The sequence below is a fragment of the Heptranchias perlo genome, chromosome 27 (genome assembly GCF_035084215.1).
Source record: "Heptranchias perlo isolate sHepPer1 chromosome 27, sHepPer1.hap1, whole genome shotgun sequence".
Lineage (NCBI taxonomy): Eukaryota > Metazoa > Chordata > Chondrichthyes > Hexanchiformes > Hexanchidae > Heptranchias > Heptranchias perlo.
The window spans coordinates 3,666,777-3,688,153 of NC_090351.1; the positions used below are offsets into that span (position 1 = coordinate 3,666,777).

Below are 21,377 nucleotides of genomic sequence, written 5' to 3' on the forward strand. Positions count from 1 at the left end.
TATATACACCACCTGATAGTTTGGGGTAAATACACTCCCCTGATAGTTTGGGGAAAATACACCCCCCTGATAGTTTGGGGGTAAATACACCCCCTGATAGCTTAGGGGTAAATACACTCCCCTGATAGTTTGGGGGTAAATACACTCCCCTGATAGTTTTGGGGTAAATACACACCCTGATAGTTTGGGGGTAAATACACTCCCCTGATAGTTTGGGGGTAATACACTCCCCTGATAGTTTTGGGATAAATACACTCCCCTGATAGATTGGGGGTAAATACACTCCCTGTTAGTTTGGGGGTAAATACACACCCTGATAGTTTGGTGGTAAATTCACTCCCCTGATAGTTTTGGGATAAATACACTCCCCTGATAGATTGGGGGTAAATACACATCCCCTGATAGTTTTGGGGTAAATACACTCCCTTGATAGATTGGGGGTATAGACACCACCTGATAGTTTGGGGGTAAATACACTCCCTCGATAATTTGGGGGTAAATACACTCCCTGATAGTTTCGGGGTAAATACACCCCCTGATAGTTTGGGGTAAATACACTCCCCTGATAGTTTGGGGTAAATACACTCCCCTGATAGTTTGGGGTAAATACACTCCCCTGATAGTTTGGGGGTAAATACACCCCTCTGATTGTTTGGGGTAAATACACTCCCTGATAGTTTGGGGGTAAATACACACCCTGATAGTTTGGGGGTAAATACACACCCTGATAGTTTGGGGGTAAATACACTCCCCTGATAGTTTGGGGGTAAATACACTCCCCTGATAGTTTGGGGGTAAATACACTCCCCTGATAGTTTGGGGGTAAATACACTCCCCTGATAGTTTGGGGGTAAATACACTCCCCTGATAGTTTGGGGGTAAATACACTCCCCTGATAGTTTGGGGGTAAATACACTCCCTGATAGTTTGGGGGTAAATACACTCCCCTGATAGTTTGGGGGTAAATATACACTCTGATAGTTTGGGGGTAAATACACCCACTGATAGTTTGGGGGTAAATACACACTCTGATAGTTTGGGGATAAATACACCCCCTGATAGTTTGGGGGTAAATACACACTCTGATAGTTTGGTGGTAAATTCACCCCCTGATAGTTTGGAGGTAAATACACCCCTGATTGTTTGGGGGTAAATACACTCACCTGATAGTTTGGGGGTAAATACACTGCCCTGGTAGTTTGGCGGTAATTACACCCCCTGATAGTTTGGGGGTAAATGCACCCCCTGATAGTTTGGGGGTAAATACACACTCTGATAGTTTTGGGGGTAAATACACCCCCGGGTAGTTTGGGGGTAAATACACCCCCTGATAGTTTGGGGTAAATACACCCGCCTGATAGTTTGGGGGTAAATACACACTCTGATAATTTGGGGTAAATACACTCCCCTGATAGTTTGGGGGTAAATACACTACCCTGAAATTTTGAGTGTAAATACAAACTCTGATAGTTTGGGGGTAAATACACTCCCCTGCTAGTTTGGGGATAAATACACTCCTCGGATAGTTTGGGGGTAAATACACTCCCCTGATAGTTTGGGGGTAAATACACCCCTCTGATAGTTTGAGGGTAAGTACACACTCTGATAGTTTGGGGTAAATACACACTCTGATAGTTTGGGGGTAAATACACCCCCTGATAGTTTGGGGGTAAATACACACTCTGATAGTTTGTGGGTAAATACACCGCCTGATAGTTTGGGGGTAAATACAAACTCTGATAGTTTGGGGGTAAGTACACTCCCCTGATAGTTTGGGGGTAAATACACCCCTCTGATAGTTTGGGGTAAATACACACTCTGATAGTTTGGGGGTAAATACACTCCTCTGAAATTTTGAGGGTATATACACTCCCCTGATAGTTTGGGGGTAAATAAACACTCTCATAGTTTGGGGGTAAATACACACTCTGATAGTTTGGGGGAAAATACACCCCCTGATAGTTTGGGGGTAAATACACCCCCCTGATAGTTTGGGGTAAATGCACTCCCCTGATAGTTTGGGGGTAAATACACTCCCCTGATAGTTTGGGGGTAAATACACTCCCCTGATAGTTTGGGGGTAAATACACTCCCTGATAGATTGGGGGTAAATACACTCCCCTGATAGTTTGGGGGTAAATACACCCCCCTGATTGTTTGGGGGTAAATACACTCCCCTGATAGTTTGGGGGTAAATACACTGCCCTGGTAGTTTGGGGTAAATAAACCCCCTGATAGTTTGGGGGTAAATACACCCCCTGGTTGTTTGGGGGTAAAGACACACTCTGATAGTTTTGGGGGTAAATACACCCCCTGGTAGTTTGGGGGTAAATACACCCCCCTGATAGTTTGGGGGTAAATACACACTCTGATAATTTGGGGTAAATACACTCCCCTGATAGTTTGGGGGTAAATACACTACCCTGAAATTTTGAGTGTAAATACAAACTCTGATAGTTTGGGGGCAAATGCACTCCCCTGATAGTTTGGGGGTAAATACACTCCCCTGATAGTTTGGGGGTAAATAAACACTCTCATAGTTTGGGGGTAAATACACACTCTGATAGTTTGGGGGTAAATACACCCCCTGATAGTTTGGGGGTAAATACACCGCCTGATAGTTTGGGGGTAAATACACACTCTGATAGTTTGGGGGTAAATACACCCACTGATAGTTTGGGGGTATATACACACTCTGATAGTTTGGGGGTACATACACCCCATGATAGTTTGGGGGTAAATACACACTGTGATAGTTTGGGGGTAAATACACCCCATGATAGTTTAGGGGTAAATACACCCCCTGATAGTTTGGCGGTAAGTAAACCACCTGATAGTTTGGGGAAAATACACACTATGATAGTTTGGGGGTAAATACACCCCCTCATAGTTTGGGGGTAAATACACACTCTGATAGTTTGGGGGTAAATAAACACTCTGATAGTTTGGGGGTAAATACACCCCTGATAGTTTGGGGGTAGATACAATCCCTCGATAATTTGGGGGTAAATACACTCCCCAGATAGTTTGGGGGTAAATACACACCCTGATAGTTTGGGGGTAAATACACTCCCTCGATAATTTGGGGGTAAATACACTTCCCCTGATAGTTTTGGGGTAAATACACTCCCCTGATAGATTGGGGGTATATACACCACCTGATAGTTTGGGGTAAGTACACTCCCCTGATAGTTTGGGGAAAATACACCCCCCTGATAGTTTGGGGGTAAATACACCCCCTGATAGCTTAGGGGTAAATACACTCCCCTGATAGTTTGGGGGTAAATACACTCCCCTGATAGTTTTGGGGTAAATACACACCCTGATAGTTTGGGGGTAAATACACTCCCCTGATAGTTTGGGGGTAATACACTCCCCTGATAGTTTTGGGATAAATACACTCCCCTGATAGATTGGGGGTAAATACACTCCCTGTTAGTTTGGGGGTAAATACACACCCTGATAGTTTGGTGGTAAATTCACTCCCCTGATAGTTTTGGGATAAATACACTCCCCTGATAGATTGGGGTAAATACACATCCCCTGATAGTTTTGGGGTAAATACACTCCCTTGATAGATTGGGGGTATAGACACCACCTGATAGTTTGGGGGTAAATACACTCCCTCGATAATTTGGGGGTAAATACACTCCCTGATAGTTTCGGGGTAAATACACCCCCTGATAGTTTGGGGTAAATACACTCCCCTGATAGTTTGGGGTAAATACACTCCCCTGATAGTTTGGGGTAAATACACTCCCCTGATAGTTTGGGGGTAAATACACCCCTCTGATTGTTTGGGGTAAATACACTCCCTGATAGTTTGGGGGTAAATACACATCCCCTGATAGTTTTGGGGTAAATACACTCCCTTGATAGATTGGGGGTATAGACACCACCTGATAGTTTGGGGGTAAATACACTCCCTCGATAATTTGGGGGTAAATACACTCCCTGATAGTTTCGGGGTAAATACACCCCCTGATAGTTTGGGGTAAATACACTCCCCTGATAGTTTGGGGTAAATACACTCCCCTGATAGTTTGGGGTAAATACACTCCCCTGATAGTTTGGGGGTAAATACACCCCTCTGATTGTTTGGGGTAAATACACTCCCTGATAGTTTGGGGGTAAATACACACCCTGATAGTTTGGGGGTAAATACACACCCTGATAGTTTGGGGGTAAATACACTCCCCTGATAGTTTGGGGTAAATACACTCCCCTGATAGTTTGGGGGTAAATACACTCCCCTGATAGTTTGGGGGTAAATACACTCCCCTGATAGTTTGGGGGTAAATACACTCCCCTGATAGTTTGGGGGTAAATACACTCCCCTGATAGTTTGGGGGTAAATACACTCCCCTGATAGTTTGGGGGTAAATACACTCCCCTGATAGTTTGGGGGTAAATACACTCCCTGATAGTTTGGGGGTAAATACACTCCCCTGATAGTTTGGGGGTAAATATACACTCTGATAGTTTGGGGGTAAATACACCCACTGATAGTTTGGGGGTAAATACACACTCTGATAGTTTGGGGATAAATACACCCCCTGATAGTTTGGGGGCAAATACACACTCTGATAGTTTGGTGGTAAATTCACCCCCTGATAGTTTGGGGGTAAATACACCCCCTGATTGTTTGGGGGTAATTACACTCACCTGATAGTTTGGGGGTAAATACACTGCCCTGGTAGTTTGGCGGTAATTACACCCCCTGATAGTTTGGGGGTAAATGCACCCCCTGATAGTTTGGGGGTAAATACACACTCTGATAGTTTTGGGGGTAAATACACCCCCGGGTAGTTTGGGGGTAAATACACCCCCTGATAGTTTGGGGTAAATACACCCGCCTGATAGTTTGGGGGCAAATACACACTCTGATAATTTGGGGTAAATACACTCCCCTGATAGTTTGGGGGTAAATACACTACCCTGAAATTTTGAGTGTAAATACAAACTCTGATAGTTTGGGGGTAAATACACTCCCCTGCTAGTTTGGGGATAAATACACTCCTCGGATAGTTTGGGGGTAAATACACTCCCCTGATAGTTTGGGGGTAAATACACCCCTCTGATAGTTTGAGGGTAAGTACACACTCTGATAGTTTGGGGTAAATACACACTCTGATAGTTTGGGGGTAAATACACCCCCTGATAGTTTGGGAGTAAATACACACTCTGATAGTTTGTGGGTAAATACACCGCCTGATAGTTTGGGGGTAAATACAAACTCTGATAGTTTGGGGGTAAGTACACTCCCCTGATAGTTTGGGGGTAAATACACCCCTCTGATAGTTTGGGGTTAAGTACACACTCTGATAGTTTGGGGTAAATACACACTCTGATAGTTTGGGGGTAAATACACTCCTCTGAAATTTTGAGGGTATATACACTCCCCTGATAATTTGGGGGTAAATAAACACTCTCATAGTTTGGGGGTAAATACACACTCTGATAGTTTGGGGGAAAATACACCCCCTGATAGTTTGGGGGTAAATACACCCCCCTGATAGTTTGGGGTAAATGCACTCCCCTGATAGTTTGGGGGTAAATACACTCCCCTGATAGTTTGGGGGTAAATACACTCCCCTGATAGTTTGGGGGTAAATACACTCCCTGATAGATTGGGGGTAAATACACTCCCCTGATAGTTTGGGGGTAAATACACCCCCCTGATTGTTTGGGGGTAAATACACTCCCCTGATAGTTTGGGGGTAAATACACTGCCCTGGTAGTTTGGGGTTAAATACACCCCCTGATAGTTTGGGGGTAAATACACTCACCTGATAGTTTGGGGGTAAATACACTGCCCTGGTAGTTTGGCGGTAATTACACCCCCTGATAGTTTGGGGGTAAATGCACCCCCTGATAGTTTGGGGGTAAATACACACTCTGATAGTTTTGGGGGTAAATACACCCCCGGGTAGTTTGGGGGTAAATACACCCCCTGATAGTTTGGGGTAAATACACCCGCCTGATAGTTTGGGGGTAAATACACACTCTGATAATTTGGGGTAAATACACTCCCCTGATAGTTTGGGGGTAAATACACTACCCTGAAATTTTGAGTGTAAATACAAACTCTGATAGTCTGGGGGTAAACTCACTCCCCTGATAGTTTGGGGGCAAATGCACTCCCCTGATAGTTTGGGGGTAAATACAACCCTCTGATAGTTTGGGGGTAAGTACACACTCTGATAGTTTGGGTTAAATACACACTCTCATAGTTTGGGGGTAAATACACCCCCTGATAGTTTGGGGGTAAATACACACTCTGATAGTTTGTGGGTAAATACACCGCCTGATAGTTTGGGGGTAAATACAAACTCTGATAGTTTGGGGGTAAATACACTCCCCTGATAGTTAGGGGGTAAATACACCCCTCTGATAGTTTGGGGTTAAGTACACACTCTGATAGTTTGGGGTAAATACTCACTCTGATAGTTTGGGGGTAAATATACTCCTCTGAAATTTTGAGGGTAAATACACTCCCCTGATAGTTTGGGGGTAAATACACTCCCCTGATAGTTTGGGGGTAAGTACACCACCTGATAGTTTGGGGGTAAATACACACTATGATAGTTTGGGGGTAAATACACCCCCTCATAGTTTGGGGGTAAATACACACTCTGATAGTTTGGGGGTAAATAAACACTCTGATAGTTTGGGGGTAAATACACCCCTGATAGTTTGGGGGTAAATACACTCCCCTGATAGTTTGGGGGTAAATACACACTCTGATAGTTTGGGGTAAATACACTCCCCTGATAGTTTGGGGGTAAATACACACTCTGATAGTTTGGGGTAAATACACTCCCCTGATAGTTTGGGGGTAAAAACACTTCCCCCGAAAGTTTGGGGTAAATACACTCCCCTTGATAGTTTGGGGTAAATACTCCGCCCTGATAATTTGGGGGTTAATACACCCCTCTGATAGTTTGGGGTAAATACACTCCCCTGATAGCTTGGGGTAAATACACACCCCTGATAGTTTGGGGGTAAATACACCCCCCTGATAGTTTGGGGGTAAATAAACTCCCCTGATAGTTTGGGGGTAAATACACTCCCCTGATAGTTTGGGGGTAAATACACTCCCTGATAGTTTGGGGTAAATACACTCCCTGATAGTTTGGGTGAAAATACACTCCCCTGATAGTTTGGGGGTAAATACACTCCCCTGATAGTTTGGGGTAAATACACTCCCCTGATAGTTTGGGGGTAAATAAACTCCCCTGATAGTTTGGGGGTAAATACACTCCCCTGATAGTTTGGGGGTAAATACACTCCCCTGATAGTATCGGGGAAAATACACTCCCCTGATAGTTTGGGGGTAAATACACTCCCCTGATAGTTTGGGGTAAATACACTCCCTGATAGTTTGGGGTAAATACACTCCCTGATAGTTTGGGGGTAAATAAACTCCCCTGATAGTTTGGGGGTAAATACACTCCCCTGATAGTTTGGGGGTAAATACACTCCCCTGATAGTATCGGGGAAAATACACTCCCCTGATAGTTTGGGGGTAAATACAATCCCCTGATAGTTTGGGGTAAATACACTCCCCTGATAATTTGGGGGTTAATACACCCCTCTGATAGTTTGGGGTAAATACACTCCCCTGATAGTTTGGGGTAAATACACACCCCTGATAGTTTGGGGGTAAATACACCCCCCTGATAGTTTTGGTGTAAATATACCCCCTGATAGCTTGGGGTTAAATACACTCCCCTGATAGTTTGGGGGTAAATACACTCCCTGATGGTTTGGGGGTAAATACACTCCCCTGTTAGTTTGGGGGTAAATACACTCCCCTGATAGTTTGGGGGTAAATAAACTCCCCTGATAGTTTGGGGGTAAATACACTCCCCTGATAGTTTGGGGGTAAATACACTCCCTGATAGTTTGGGGTAAATACACTCCCTGATAGTTTGGGTGAAAATACACTCCCCTGATAGTTTGGGGGTAAATACACTCCCCTGATGGTTTGGGGGTCAATACGCACCCCTGATAGTTTGGCGGTAAATACACCCCCCTGATAGTTTGGGGTAAATACACTCCCCTGATCGTTTGGGGTAAATACACTCCGGATATTTTGGGGGTAAATACACTCCCCTGATAGTTTGGGGGTAAATACACTCCCCTGATAGTTTTGGAGTAAATACACTCCCCTGATAGTTTGGGGGTAAATACACTCCCCTGATAGTTTGGGGTAAATACACTCCCTGATAGTTTTGGAGTAAATACACTCCCCTGATAGTTTTGGAGTAAATACACTCCCCTGATAGTTTGGGGGTAAATAAACTCCCCTGATAGTTTGGGGGTAAATACACTCCCCTGATAGTTTTGGAGTAAATACACTCCCCTGATAGTTTGGGGGTAAATACACTCCCCTGATAGTTTGGGAGTAAATACACTCCCTGATAGTTTGGGAGTAAATACACTCCCCTGATAGTTTGGGAGTAAATACACTCCCTGATAGTTTGGCGGTAAATACACTCCCGGATATTTTGGGGGTAAATACACTCCCCTGATAGTTTGGGGGTAAATACACTCCCCTGATAGTTTGGGGGTAAATACACTCCCTGATAGTTTGGGAGTAAATACACTCCCCTGATAGTTTGGCAGTAAATACACTCCCCTGATAGTTTGGGGTAAATACACTCCCTGATAGTTTGGGAGTAAATACACTCCCCTGATAGTTTGGGGGTAAATACACTCCCTGATAGTTTGGGAGTAAATACAGTCCCCTGATAGTTTGGGAGTAAATACACTCACCTGATAGTTTGGGGGTAAATACACTCCCATGATAGTCTGGGGGTAAATACACTCCCCTGATAGTTTGGGGGTAAATGCACTCCCCTGATAATTTGGGGTAAATACACTCCCTGATAGTTTGGGGTAAATACACTCCCCTAATAGTTTGGGGGTAAATACACTCCCGGATAGTTTGGGGCTAAATACACTCCCCTGATAGTTTGGGGGTAAATACACTCCCCTGATAGTTTGGGGGTAAATACACTCCCTGATAGTTTGGGGGAAAATACACTCCCCTGATAGTTTGGGGGTAAATACACTGCCCTGATAGTTTGGGGTAAATACACTCCCTGATAGTTTGGGGGTAAATACACTCCCCTGATAGTTTGGGGGTAAATACACTCCCGTGATAGTTTGGGGGTAAATACACTCCCCTGATAGTTTGGGGGTAAATACACTCACCTGATAGTTTGGGGGTAAATACACTCCCCTGATAGTTTGGGGGTAAATACACTCCCTGATATTTTGGGGGTAAATACACTCCCCTGATAGTTTGGGGGTAAATACACTCCCCTGATAGTTTGGGGGTAAATACACTCCCTGATAGTTTGGGGGTAAATACACTCCCCTGATAGTTTGAGGGTAAATACACTCCCTGATAGTTTGGGGTAAATAAACTCCCTGATAGTTTGGGGTAAATAAACTCCCTGATAGTTTGGGGTAAATACACTCCCTGATAGTTTGGGGGTAAATACACTCCCCTGATAGTTTGGGGGTAAATACACACCCCTGATAGTCTGGGGGTAAATACACCCCCCTGATAGTTTGGGGTAAATACACCCCCCTGATAGTTTGGGGGTAAATACACTCCCCTGATAGTTTGGGGGGTAAATACACTCCATGATAGCTTGGGGTAAATAAACTCCCTGATAGTTTGGGGGTAAATACACTCCCTGATAGTTTGGGGTAAATAAACTCCCTGATAGTTTGGGGGTAAATACAATCCCTGATAGTTTGGGGTAAATACTCTCCCTGATAGTTTGAGGGTAAATACACCCCCTGATAGTTTGGGGGTAAATACACTCCCTGATAGTTTGGGGTAAATACACTCCCCTGATAGTTTGAGGGTAAATACACTCCCCTGATAGTTTGAGGGTAAATACACTCCCCTGATAGTTTGGGGGTAAATACACCCCCCTGATAGTTTGGGGTAAATACTCTCCCTGATAGTTTGGGGTAAATACACTCCCTGATAGTTTGGGGGTAAATACACTCCCCTGATAGTTTGGGGGTAAATACACTCCCCTGATAGTTTGGGGGTAAATACACTCCCTGATAGTTTGGGGTAAATACACCCCCTGATAGTTTGGGGGCAAATACACTCCCCTGATAGTTTGGGGGTAAATACACCCCACTGAGAGTTTGGGGGTTAATACACCCCCCTGATAGTTTGGGGTAAATACACTCCCATGATAGTTTGGGGGTAAATGCACCCCCTGATAGTTTGGGGGTAAATACACCCCCTGATAGTTTGGGGGTAAATACACCCCCCTGAGAGTTTGGGGGTAAATACACCCCCCTGATAGTTTGGGGGTAAATACACTCCCTGATAGTTTGGGGTAAATACACTCCCCTGATAGTTTGGGGTAAATACACTCCCCTGATAGTTTGGGGGTAAATACACCCCCCTGATAGTTTGGGGGTAAATACACCCCCCTGATAGTTTGGGGGTAAATACACCCCCCTGAGAGTTTGGGGTAAATACACTCCCCTGATAGTTTGGGGGTAAATACACTCCCCTGATAGTTTGGGGGTAAATACACTCCCCTGATAGTTTGGGGGTAAATATACCCCCTGATAGTTTGGGGGTAAATACACTCCCCAGATAGTTTGGGGGTAAATACACTCCCCAGATAGTTTGGGGGTAAATACACTCCCCTGATAGTTTGGGGTAAATACACTCCCCAGATAGTTTGGGGGTAAATACACCCCCTGATAGTTTGGGGGTAAATACACTCCCTCGATAATTTGGGGGTAAATACACTCCCCTGATAGTTTGGGGGTAAATACACTCCCTCGATAATTTGGGGGTAAATACACTCCCCTGATAGTTTGGGGCAAATACACTCCCCTGATAGTTTGGGGGTAAATACACTCCCCTGATAGTTTGGGGTAAATACACCCCCCTGATAGTTTGGGGGTAAATACACTCCCTCGATAATTTGGGGGTAAATACACTCCGCTGATAGTTTGGGGGTAAATACACTCCCTCGATAATTTGGGGGTAAATACACTCCCCTGATAGTTTGGGGTATATACACTCCCTCGATAATTTGGGGGTAAATACACTCCCCTGATAGTTTGGGGGTAAATACACCCCCTGATAGTTTGGGGGTAAATACACTCCCTCGATAATTTGGGGGTAAATACACTCCCCTGATAGTTTGGGGTAAATACACTCCCCTGATAGTTTGGGGTAAATACACCCCACTGATAGTTTGGGGTAAATACACTCCCTGATAGTTTGGGGTAAATACACCCCACTGATAGTTTGGGGTAAATACACCCCCCTGATATCTTTAGGATTAATTATACCCCCTTGATTTTTTTGTCCTCACTCTCTGGCCGTCCTGCCAGGGCCGATCCTGGATTGCTTCGAGAAGGTGGTCATGGGCCTTCTGCCTGAACCACTGCAGTCCCTGTGTTGATGTTGGTGGAGTTTCCGCAATGGTGTTAGGGTGGGAGTTCGAGGGTATTGAACCAGCGATGATGAAGGAGCGGGAAAATAATCCAAGTCTGGATGCTGTGTAACTTAGGAACATGGGAACAGGAGGAGGCCAATCAGCTCCTTGAGCCTGTTCCACCATTCAATTCGATCATGGCTGATCTGTATCTTAACTCTATCTACCCGCCTTGGTTCCGTAACCATTAATACCCTTTGCCTAACAAAAATCAATCAATCTCAATTTTGAAATATTCAATTGACCCCCAGAATCAACAACTTTTTGGGGGAGAGAGTTCCAGATTCCCACTCCCCTTTGTGTGAAGAAGTGCTTTCTGACATCACCCCTGAACGGCCGAGCTCTAATTTCAAGGTTATGCCCCCTTGTTCTGGACTCCCCCCCGCCCCGAGGAAATAGTTTCTCTCTATCTACCCTATCAAATCCTCTCATCATCTTAAACACCTCAATTAGATCACCCCTTAATCTTCTATACTCCAGGGAATACAAGCCAAGTCTATACAACCTTTTTTTCATGGGATGTGGGCGTCGCTGGTGAGGCCGGCATTTATTGCCCATCCCTAATTGCCCTTGAGAAGGTGGTGGTGAGCCGCCTTCTTGAACCACTGCAGTCCGTGTGGTGAAGGTTCTCCCACAGTGCTGTTAGGAAGGGAGTTCCAGGATTTTGACCCAGCGACGATGAAGGAACGGCGATATATTTCCAAGTCGGGATGGTGTGTGATGTGGAGGGGAACGTGCAGGTGGTGTTGTTCCCATGTGCCTGCTGCTCTTGTCCTTCTAGGTGGTAGAGGTCGCGGGTTTGGGAGGTGCTGTTGAAGAAGCCTTGGTGAGTTGCTGCAGTGCATCCTGTGGATGGTACACACTGCAGCCATTGTGCACCGATGGTAATGGGAGTGAATGTTTAGGGTGGTGGATGGGGTGCCAATCAAGCGGGCTGCTTTGCACTGGATGGTGTCGAGCTTCTTGAGTGTTGTTGGAGCTGCACTCATCCAGGCAAGTGGAGAGTATTCCATTACACTCCTGACTTGTGCCTTGTAGATGGTGGAAATGCTTTGGGGAGTCAGGAGGTGAGTCACTCGCTGCAGAATACCCAACCTCTGACCTGCTCTTGTAGCCACAGTATTTATATGGCTGGTCCAGTAAAGTTTCTGGTCAATGGTGACCTGCAGAATGTTGATGGTGGGGGATTCGGCAACGGTAATGCCGTTGAATGTCAAGGGGAGGTGGTTAGACTCTCTTGTTGGAGATGATCATTCCCTGGCACTTGTCTGGCACGAATGTTACTTGCCACTTATCAGCCCAAGCCTGGATGTTGTCCGGGACTTGCTGCATGCAGGCTCGGACTGCTTAATTATTTGAGGGGTTGCGAATGGAACTGAACACTGTGCAATCATCAGCAAACATTCCCATTTCTGACCTTATGATGGAGGGAAGGTCATTGATGAAGCAGCTGAAGATGGTTGGGCCTAAGACACTGCCCTGAGGAACTCCTGCAGCGATGTCCTGGGGCTGAGATGACCGTCTTCCTTTGTGCTAGGTATGACTCCAGCCACTGGAGAGTTTTCCCCCTGATTCCCATTGACTTCAATTTTACGAGGGCTCCTTGGTGCCACCACTCGGTCAAATGCTGCCTTGATGTCAAGGGCAGTTACTCTCACCTCACCTCTGGAATTCAGCTCTTTTGTCCATGTTTGGACCACGGCTGTAATGAGGTCTGGAGCCGAGTGGTCCTGGCGGAACCCAAACTGAGCATCGGTGAGCAGGTTATTGGTGAGTAAGTGCCGCTTGATAGCACTGTCGATGACACCTTCCATCACTTTGCTGATGATTGAGAGTAGACTGATGGGTCGGTAATTGGCCGGATTGGATTTGTCCTGCTTTTTGTGGACAGGACATACCTGGGCAATTTTCCACATTGTCGGGTAGATGCCAGTGTTGTAGCTGTACTGGAACAGCTTGGCTAGAGGTGCAGCTAGTTCTGGAGCATAAGGCTTCAGTACTAAAGCCGGGATGTTGTCGGGGCCCATAGCCTTTGCTGTATCCAGTGCACTCAGCCGTTTCTTGATATCACTTGGAGTGAATCGAATTGGCTGAAGACCGGCTTCTGTGATGGTGGGGATATCGAGAGGAGGCTGAGATGGATCATCCACTCGGCACTTCTGGCTGAAGATGGTTGCAAACGCTTCAGTCTTGTCTTTTGCACTCACGTGCTGGACTCCGCCATCATTGAGAATGGGGATGTTTACAGAGCCTCCTCCTCCCGTTAGTTGTTTAATTGTCCCCCACCATTCACGACTGGATGTGGCAGGACTGCAGAGCTTTGATCTGATCCGTTGGTTGTGGAATCATTTAGCTCTGTTTATAGCATGTTGCTTCCACTGTTTAGCATGTATGTAGTCCTGAGTTGTAGCTTCACCAGGTTGGTACCTCATTTTTAGGTACGCCTGGTGCTGCTCCTGGCATGCTCTTCTACACTCCTCATTGAACCAGGGTTGATCCCCTGGCTTGTTGGTAATGGTAGATTGGTAATGGTAGTTCATAATTTAACCCTTTTAGCCCCGATATTCTGGTGAATCTGCACCGCACCCCCTCCAAGGGCAATATATCCTTCCTGAGATGCGGTGCCCAGAACTGAACCCAGTCTCCAGATGGGGTCTGACCAGACTTGGAGGGGAACTTGCAGTTGATGGCCTTGTGATAGACCATTTGAATAACTGGTAGACTTGGCATCATGCTGCGTTGTATTGAAATAATATGGGACAAATAGTTCATCAGAGAGCAGAGCAGCAGTGCGAAATACGAACGTGAGCACTGGGTTAAAATGACAGTAAAACGGTAAAACGAGAACGTGTTATTGCTCGGCAAAAGGGGAGTCTCAAAAAACCTCAATTGAAAAACGGTCAATCAATGGTTTCCATTTTATTCTCATTTCTAAAACAGCCAACATTGGAAATAAACAGATAGTCATCACATGAAATATAACACTGGCAAACACTGGCCATTGCTTGGAAGTTCGGTCTGAAGGTATCTCACTATTCGTTCGCTGTTACTGGGTCACTGGGGGTTGGAATGAATTCTGTTGAATGCGCTATTTATAATCGTTCAAACCGTATCCGACTAAATATTAATCTGCAATAAGTTATAACCTCGTTAATTCATTCAGATAGTGAAAATACAAATTGAATGATATCACAATTAAATTCTGCTAGCACGTTAAAACCTTACACTGCATATATTGCCTATTGTAATCCTAAACTGCCTTACTGCAGTCAGTTTGAAGTTGTGTCTGCAGGAAAACTGCTGGAAAGAGTCAGGGAGAAACAAAATGGACGCACGTCCAAATATGGGTCAACTAGTCTACCGTGTCACTGATTGGCTGAGGGTGGATGATGTCATGGCGTTGGGGACATATAAAGACCTGACTTAAGGGGGAAGGGCAGAACAGGAGCAAAGGGGCAGATAGTTTCTGGCAAATAATTTCAATATAGATAAGTGTGAGGTGGTACATTTTGGTAGGAAGAATAAGGGGGCCACATATTGCTTGGATAATAAGAGTCTAAATGGGGTAGAGGAGCAGAGGGATCTGGGGATACAGATACACAAATCACTAAAATTAGCGACACAGGTTAATAAGGCCATAAAAAAACAAACCAACCACTGGGGCTCATTTCTAGAGGGATAGAAATGAAAAGCAGAGAAGTTATGTTAAACTTGTATAGAACCTTGGATACACCGCACTTGGAGTACTGTGCACAGTCCTGGTCCCCATATCATAAAAAGGATATAAAGGCACTGGAGAAGGTGCAAAAAAGATTTACTAAGATGATACCAGAACTGAGAGGATATACCTATCAGGAAAGATTGAACAGGCTGGGGCTGTTTTCTTGAGAAAAGAGAAGGCTGAGGGGTGACCTGATAGATTATGAAAGGATTAGATAGGGTAGACGTAGAGATGTTTCCACTTGTGGGGGAGACCAGAACTAGGGGCCATAAATATAAGATAGTCACTAATAAATCCAATAGGGAATTCAGGAGAAACTTCCTTACAAAGAGTGGTAAGAATGTGGAACTCACTACCACAAGGCGTAGTTGAGGTGAATGGCGTAGATGCATTTAAGGGGAAGCTAGATAAACACATGAGGGAGAAAGGAATAGAAGGATATGCTGATGGAGTTAGATGAAGAGGGGTGGGAGGAGGCTCGTGTGGAGCATAAATACCAGCACGGACCAGTTGGGCTGAATGGCCTGTTTCTGTGCTGTACATTCGATGTAATATTGAGTCTTCTGACTGTTGAATGTGACACTTGCTGTTGACAGCTGCCAAGACCGAGGGGGTCTGCCCGTTTCTCTTGCAGACAGCGAAACGCAGAATTACTAAGCCTTGAGCTCCTACAGCATTCACAACAAAACAGGCAGGAAGAGGCAAAGTAGCCAGCTTGATTTGAGTACAGTTCCTTGCAGAGGTGCTATTGGAGTCCAAAGGGGGAGATTGAGATGTGCTGTAGATGTACCCAGAGAGGTGGCACCAATGCAATGGTCACTTAGGTGGACCCAGTTCACATGATTGAAACTCGCACCATCCGTTAATAGACGCGTCAGGAAACGAGCAAAGTCCCAGTCTTCAGAAGAGCAGAACCTATGATCGCGGATACATTTACAATCCCACGGGATGGGGCTTCCTCTCTGGGAGGGATGGCATCAGCTCAATTGTCATAGGACTTGTAGTTGTTACAGGTCTGGCAGTACATGGTCATGGCGAAAGACATGCCTAGCACCTGAAGACAGAAAGAGTTAAAGGTCAACATTTTCCACTCTAATGTCACAATAAGTGCAACTCAGTCCCCATTCACCACCGGAGGTCAGCGCTCTTTGGGAGGTCAGTTTTACCCCTGGCCCTTTCCCTCCTCCGGCCCCTGCTTCCTCTCTTAAAGGCACAGTCCTTGCCGGGGTACAATTCCGTCGAATGCAGCCCACTTTCGAATAGCTCACCTCGGTTGAGCGCAGACAGTGCATGTCGCCAGCTAATCTCACACCAAGGGCACCGATGCCAAGAGCTCTTCACTGTGCCCCTTCCCTCCTGCCTAAAAACCTCCTCAAAATTTGTCATGGCAACAGGAGGAGGCCATTCAGCCCCTCGAGCCTGTTCCGTCATTCAATTAGATCATAGCTGATCTGTATCTCAACTCCATTTAATCGCTTTTGTTCCATGTCCCTCGTTCCCCTTACCCAACAAACATTTAGTGATCTCAGTCTTGAAAGTTCTAAATGACCCCCAGCATCCACAGCCTTTTTGGGGAAGAGACTTCCAGATTTCCACTCCCCTTTGTGTGAAAAGGTGCTTCCCGAATGGCTCAGCTCCAATTTTAAGATCATGTCCCCTTGTTCTGGATTTCCCCACCACAGGAAATAGCTTCTCTATCTATTCCCTTTATCATTTTAAACACCTCGATCAGATCAACCCTCAACCTTCCAATCACAAGTTCATACAACCTGGCCTCATCATTTAACCCTTCAAGCCCCGGTATCATTCTGACAGTGTTCAAAACCACACAGGTTTTTGATAAGGGGAATGGGGTAGCTCGAGAGCATCAATTTAAGATCAGCACCAGGAAGAACAAAGGAAAGGGTTAGGAGAAATGATTCTTTGCACAGAGGGGTGCTTGGACCTGAAATGTGCGGCCGGGAGGTTTTATTAAAGTAAAAGGTGCCACACGATGCTAGTTGGTGTTTTGCATGCCAGCAGGTGATGCTTTCACCTAAACTGCCAACATGATGGTGTAATGATTATTTCCAATATTGCAGGACGGATTTACACAGAGTATTTACCTGGATGATCGACACACAGATGATGGTGATTCCCACGATTAGAAAGTTGGATTCGAACCAGTTCCGGATCAGACCGTAGCAACCCTAGAAAACACACGGGCAGTGATTTCAGAACCTGCTTCTCAGCAAAGCAAGTGGGAGTCTCTCGGCCACACAGATAGCTGAGTCTGTAGCTTACTGGGACCAAATGCACAGGCACACACACATACACAAGCACAGATACACACACACACAGACACAGGCATGTGCACAGACACACGCACACACACACGTGCACAGACACACGCACATGCACACACACGTGCACAGGCACACACACACAGACGCGCACACACAGACACACACAGGCTCATGCACAGACATACGCACCCTGACATGCACGCATGCACAGTCACATGCACAGACACACGCACAGACACAGACACGTGCCACACACAGACACACACACACACCAACGCACACATGCACAGACACACGCACATTCACAGACACGCACACAAGCACACACAGATACACACAGATGCACGCACAGACACATGAACACAGACACACTGACGCACACACACACACACGGACACACACATGCACATTTACACACACATACACTACAGATTCTTCTAGATAACTTTGTTACTCATACTCAGAATCTATAAGCACGCACCAAAGGAACTTTAACTCTTTGCAGTGTGTTTGCACATACTGTTTAAGGGACCATTTTATTCACAGTTGGTCCTATTTGTGCTGCCCCCATTAATCATACAGATTATTGACACATTAGCTGGAGATAATAATCTGGTTTCCTTTCAATACTCTCTCGTCTATACTACAAGTTGCAGCTTCAGACAAAAGTCCCTTGGATTCCACCCACTTAATAGGATGATGTCAGCTTAACAGCCATATCCAGTTCCAATTACAATAATAAGGAGACTCCAGCCACCTCACTAAGTACTGATGGATGGAAAACTGATTTGAAAGAGTCTCTCGGGCACCGACAGACCATTAATGGCTTTCCTTGAGGAGGAGGCTCTGCTGCAGGTTCATTGGTTCAGCTCACCGTTTGAAAAGCGTTTTGGGAGTCGCAGGTTCCAGATTTTTCCAGACAGCATGATGAAGGCACAGCATTGCCCCAGTCAGTGTAGTTAACAACACCGCAACACTTCAGCTAAGAGGAGACAAGGAGAGAACAAAGTTACCCTCATACACAGTTATCAAAGTAAGACTCTGTCCCATATATAGGTAACATATTTAATCACATGTTGCAAGTTTTTTTATATTCATTTTTGGGATGTGGGCTTTCTCGCAAGTCCCTAGTCGCTAGGGGGTTGCCAACTCTGGTTGGACGTATTCCTGGAGGTTTCATCACATGACCTCCTGCCTTCAAATCCCCCTTCCCCCACACTCCCGCCATTGGTCGCCCGACACGGCCACTCTCACTCTGCACCATCTTCTTGCACCAATCGGAAAGCAAACAGGCTCTTAATTACCTGATAGGACGGTGCTCGACTGTCCGTCAAAGAGCCCTTTTATCCTGTCTTCAATATTTTTCTAACTAATAAATGTTCAAAGGAAATGAAAAAAAAAATCGCACACTGTTTTCTTTACCCTCCCTGTGACCGGCTCGTAGCAGTGTCCTGGAGATTCAGCTTTCATTCCCGGAGACTCATGGACGATTCTGAGAAGGTGGTGGTGGGCCTTCTTCTGTAGATACAACTGAGCGGCTTGCAAGGCCATTTCAGAGGGCAGTTAAGAGTCAACCACGTTGGTGTGGGACTGGAGTCACATATAGGCCCAGACTGGGTAAGGCGGCAGGTCTCTCTTCCTAAAGAACATTAGTGAACCAGCTGGGATTTTGTGACAATCCGATGGCTTCATGGTCACTTTACTTTGTGATGACTTCACGACGTCTCTTAACAATATCAGTGTTCCCTTCGTGTCATCAACATCTTTCACCAACTTGGTGGGAGAGGTCCCACAGATGGTAACCCGGTTAGATAATCGGAGTGTTTCTTTGGGACTTCCCCCGCTCTCTCGGGGAAACCCCGGGGAAAATCTCTTCCCCTCCCCCCACCCCGACTCTGTTAAGTAAAGTTTAATTCGGGAGGATTGGCAGTCAGGTTAAGCTGGATCATTGCAATCACTGAGGCAGAGAGTGATTATTAATGGTTGCGGATCTGTGTGGGGCCTGGATCGTGTTGCCAACTCAGGGTGGACATATTCCAGGAGGTTTCATCACATGACCGCCTGCCTCCAACCGCCCTGTATGATCAAACAGCCTTTTCACCCTCATTTCCAATATTTTTCTAACTAATAAACAAATGCGTTCAAAGAAAGTGAATAAAAAACATTTTTTTTAATGGCCCTATGATTTTTCTCCCGGGTTTTGTTCACAGCAGAGTCCAGGAGATTAATCTTCAATTCCTGGAGACTCCAGGGCAATTCTGGAGGGTTGGCAACCCCGGGGTCAGTCATCGGGGGGTCAGTCATTGGGAGGTCAGTCATCAGGGGGGTCAGTCATCAGGGGGCTCAGTCATCGGGGGGTCAGTCATCGGGGGGTCAGTCATTGTGGGGGTCAGTCATCGGGGGAGGTCAGTCATCAGGGGGTCAGTCATCGGGGGGGTCAGTCATCGGGGGGGTCAGTCATCGGGGGGTCAGGGGTTATCACAGGGGTCGGAGATCATGGTGGCGTTCGAAGATCATGGTGGGGAGTTGGTCATCGGGAGGTCAGTCATCGGGGTCATCGGCGGGCTTAGTCATCGGTGGGGCTCAGTCTCAGTCATCAGGGGTCATTGGATGAGGCTCAGTCATCGGAGGTCATTGTGGGGCTCAGTCATGCAGAGTGTCAGGGTCGGGGGTCGTTACGGGGTCGGAGATCGTGGTGGGGTTCGGAGAGCGTGTGGGGGTCAGAAATCATGGGCATGTCGGTGATCATGGGGGGTGGTTGTTCATCGGGGGGGTCGGGGTCATTGGTGGGTCGGAGATCGTGGGAGGGGTCACTGCAGGTGAGCTTGTTGAGCCTGGAGGAAGCACTCCTGCTCCTCTGGGCCCACCAGCTGTGCTATAAAGGCACTTACCTGCAGTTTCAGGCCTTCTCGCCTCCTCTCAGGTGGCGTGAAGGAGAAGGCCCGCGAATCCCGGACCCCTGGGGTTAAAAACAGAAAATCTGTAAAAATGGAGGCAAGCGGCCTCCTTGAAAGCTTTTACTGACCGACCCGCCTCCTGAGAGTGAGTTGGTCACCTGCACCTTGTCCCGCCTCCATCAAAACCGGGGCCCTAACTGACCTGCTTTTCCGAGTTAAAATCATGCCCCAGGAGTCAGCAGAGGGATTAGCCCACATCAAATCATTCCCAAACTTCCTTTTCGAGTGACTGCTATTAATAATCATTTCTGACGCAGGAAAAATACACCACTCAACATTTGTTATTATTGGAGGGAAAGTGTTTGTTAATCAGTGTTGGGAGCTGAGAGTGTGTCTCAGCCTTTGGTGTTGGAGGAGATGCAATCAGGCCCAGGATCCGAAGGTTAACTGGTTGAGTTTGAATTTATTTCAATATAATCTGGAAATAAAATCATTTGTGTTCATGCAGAAACATGTACAGAATTGTTACCACTAGTGCAGCGGGGGTAAAGGCACTGTTGCTGGGAAACCTTGGCGATGGGCTGGATTCCTGGCACCTTGAATTTACCTGTGCATGGATTGTATCCCAGGCTTCCGCGATTCCCGTGACATTATCACGCTGCAATTTCTTCAAACCCAGTTTCATGTCATCTTCGATGAACGTGTCTATCTGTAGAACGTGAAGAGGAACGGTTTCAGGAGACTGAGATATCATTCTCTATCCTCACGGCCAGAGTACCAGGGCAGCCCACTGGTGTAGCCCCTTTGACACTGACCCTGAGACCAGAAATAATCATCCAGACATAACTTGCCAGGCAGTTCATCAGAGAAATAAATGGCCAGCTATAGGAACATAAGAAACAGGAGCAGGAGTAGGCCATACGGCCCCTCGAGCCTGCTCCGCCATTCAATCAGATCATGGCTGATCTTCGAC

General features: G+C 46.2%; 1 protein-coding gene across 2 annotated transcripts in view; it reads right to left on the reverse strand.

Moving 5' to 3' along the window:
• Positions 1-14,396: 14,396 nt before the first annotated feature.
• Positions 14,397-21,377, reverse strand: part of LOC137344347 (leukocyte surface antigen CD53-like) — a 47,975-nt gene continuing 40,994 nt past the window's right edge. For both annotated transcript variants that reach the window (XM_068007223.1, XM_068007224.1), the window contains exons 5-8: positions 21,012-21,113; positions 18,382-18,489; positions 17,328-17,411; positions 14,397-16,276 (exon numbers count right to left, since the gene is read on the reverse strand). In XM_068007223.1, coding sequence (XP_067863324.1) covers positions 16,205-16,276; positions 17,328-17,411; positions 18,382-18,489; positions 21,012-21,113 — 366 coding nt within the window. In that variant the 3' untranslated portion in view covers positions 14,397-16,204. The remainder of the gene's footprint in view (positions 16,277-17,327; positions 17,412-18,381; positions 18,490-21,011; positions 21,114-21,377) is intronic.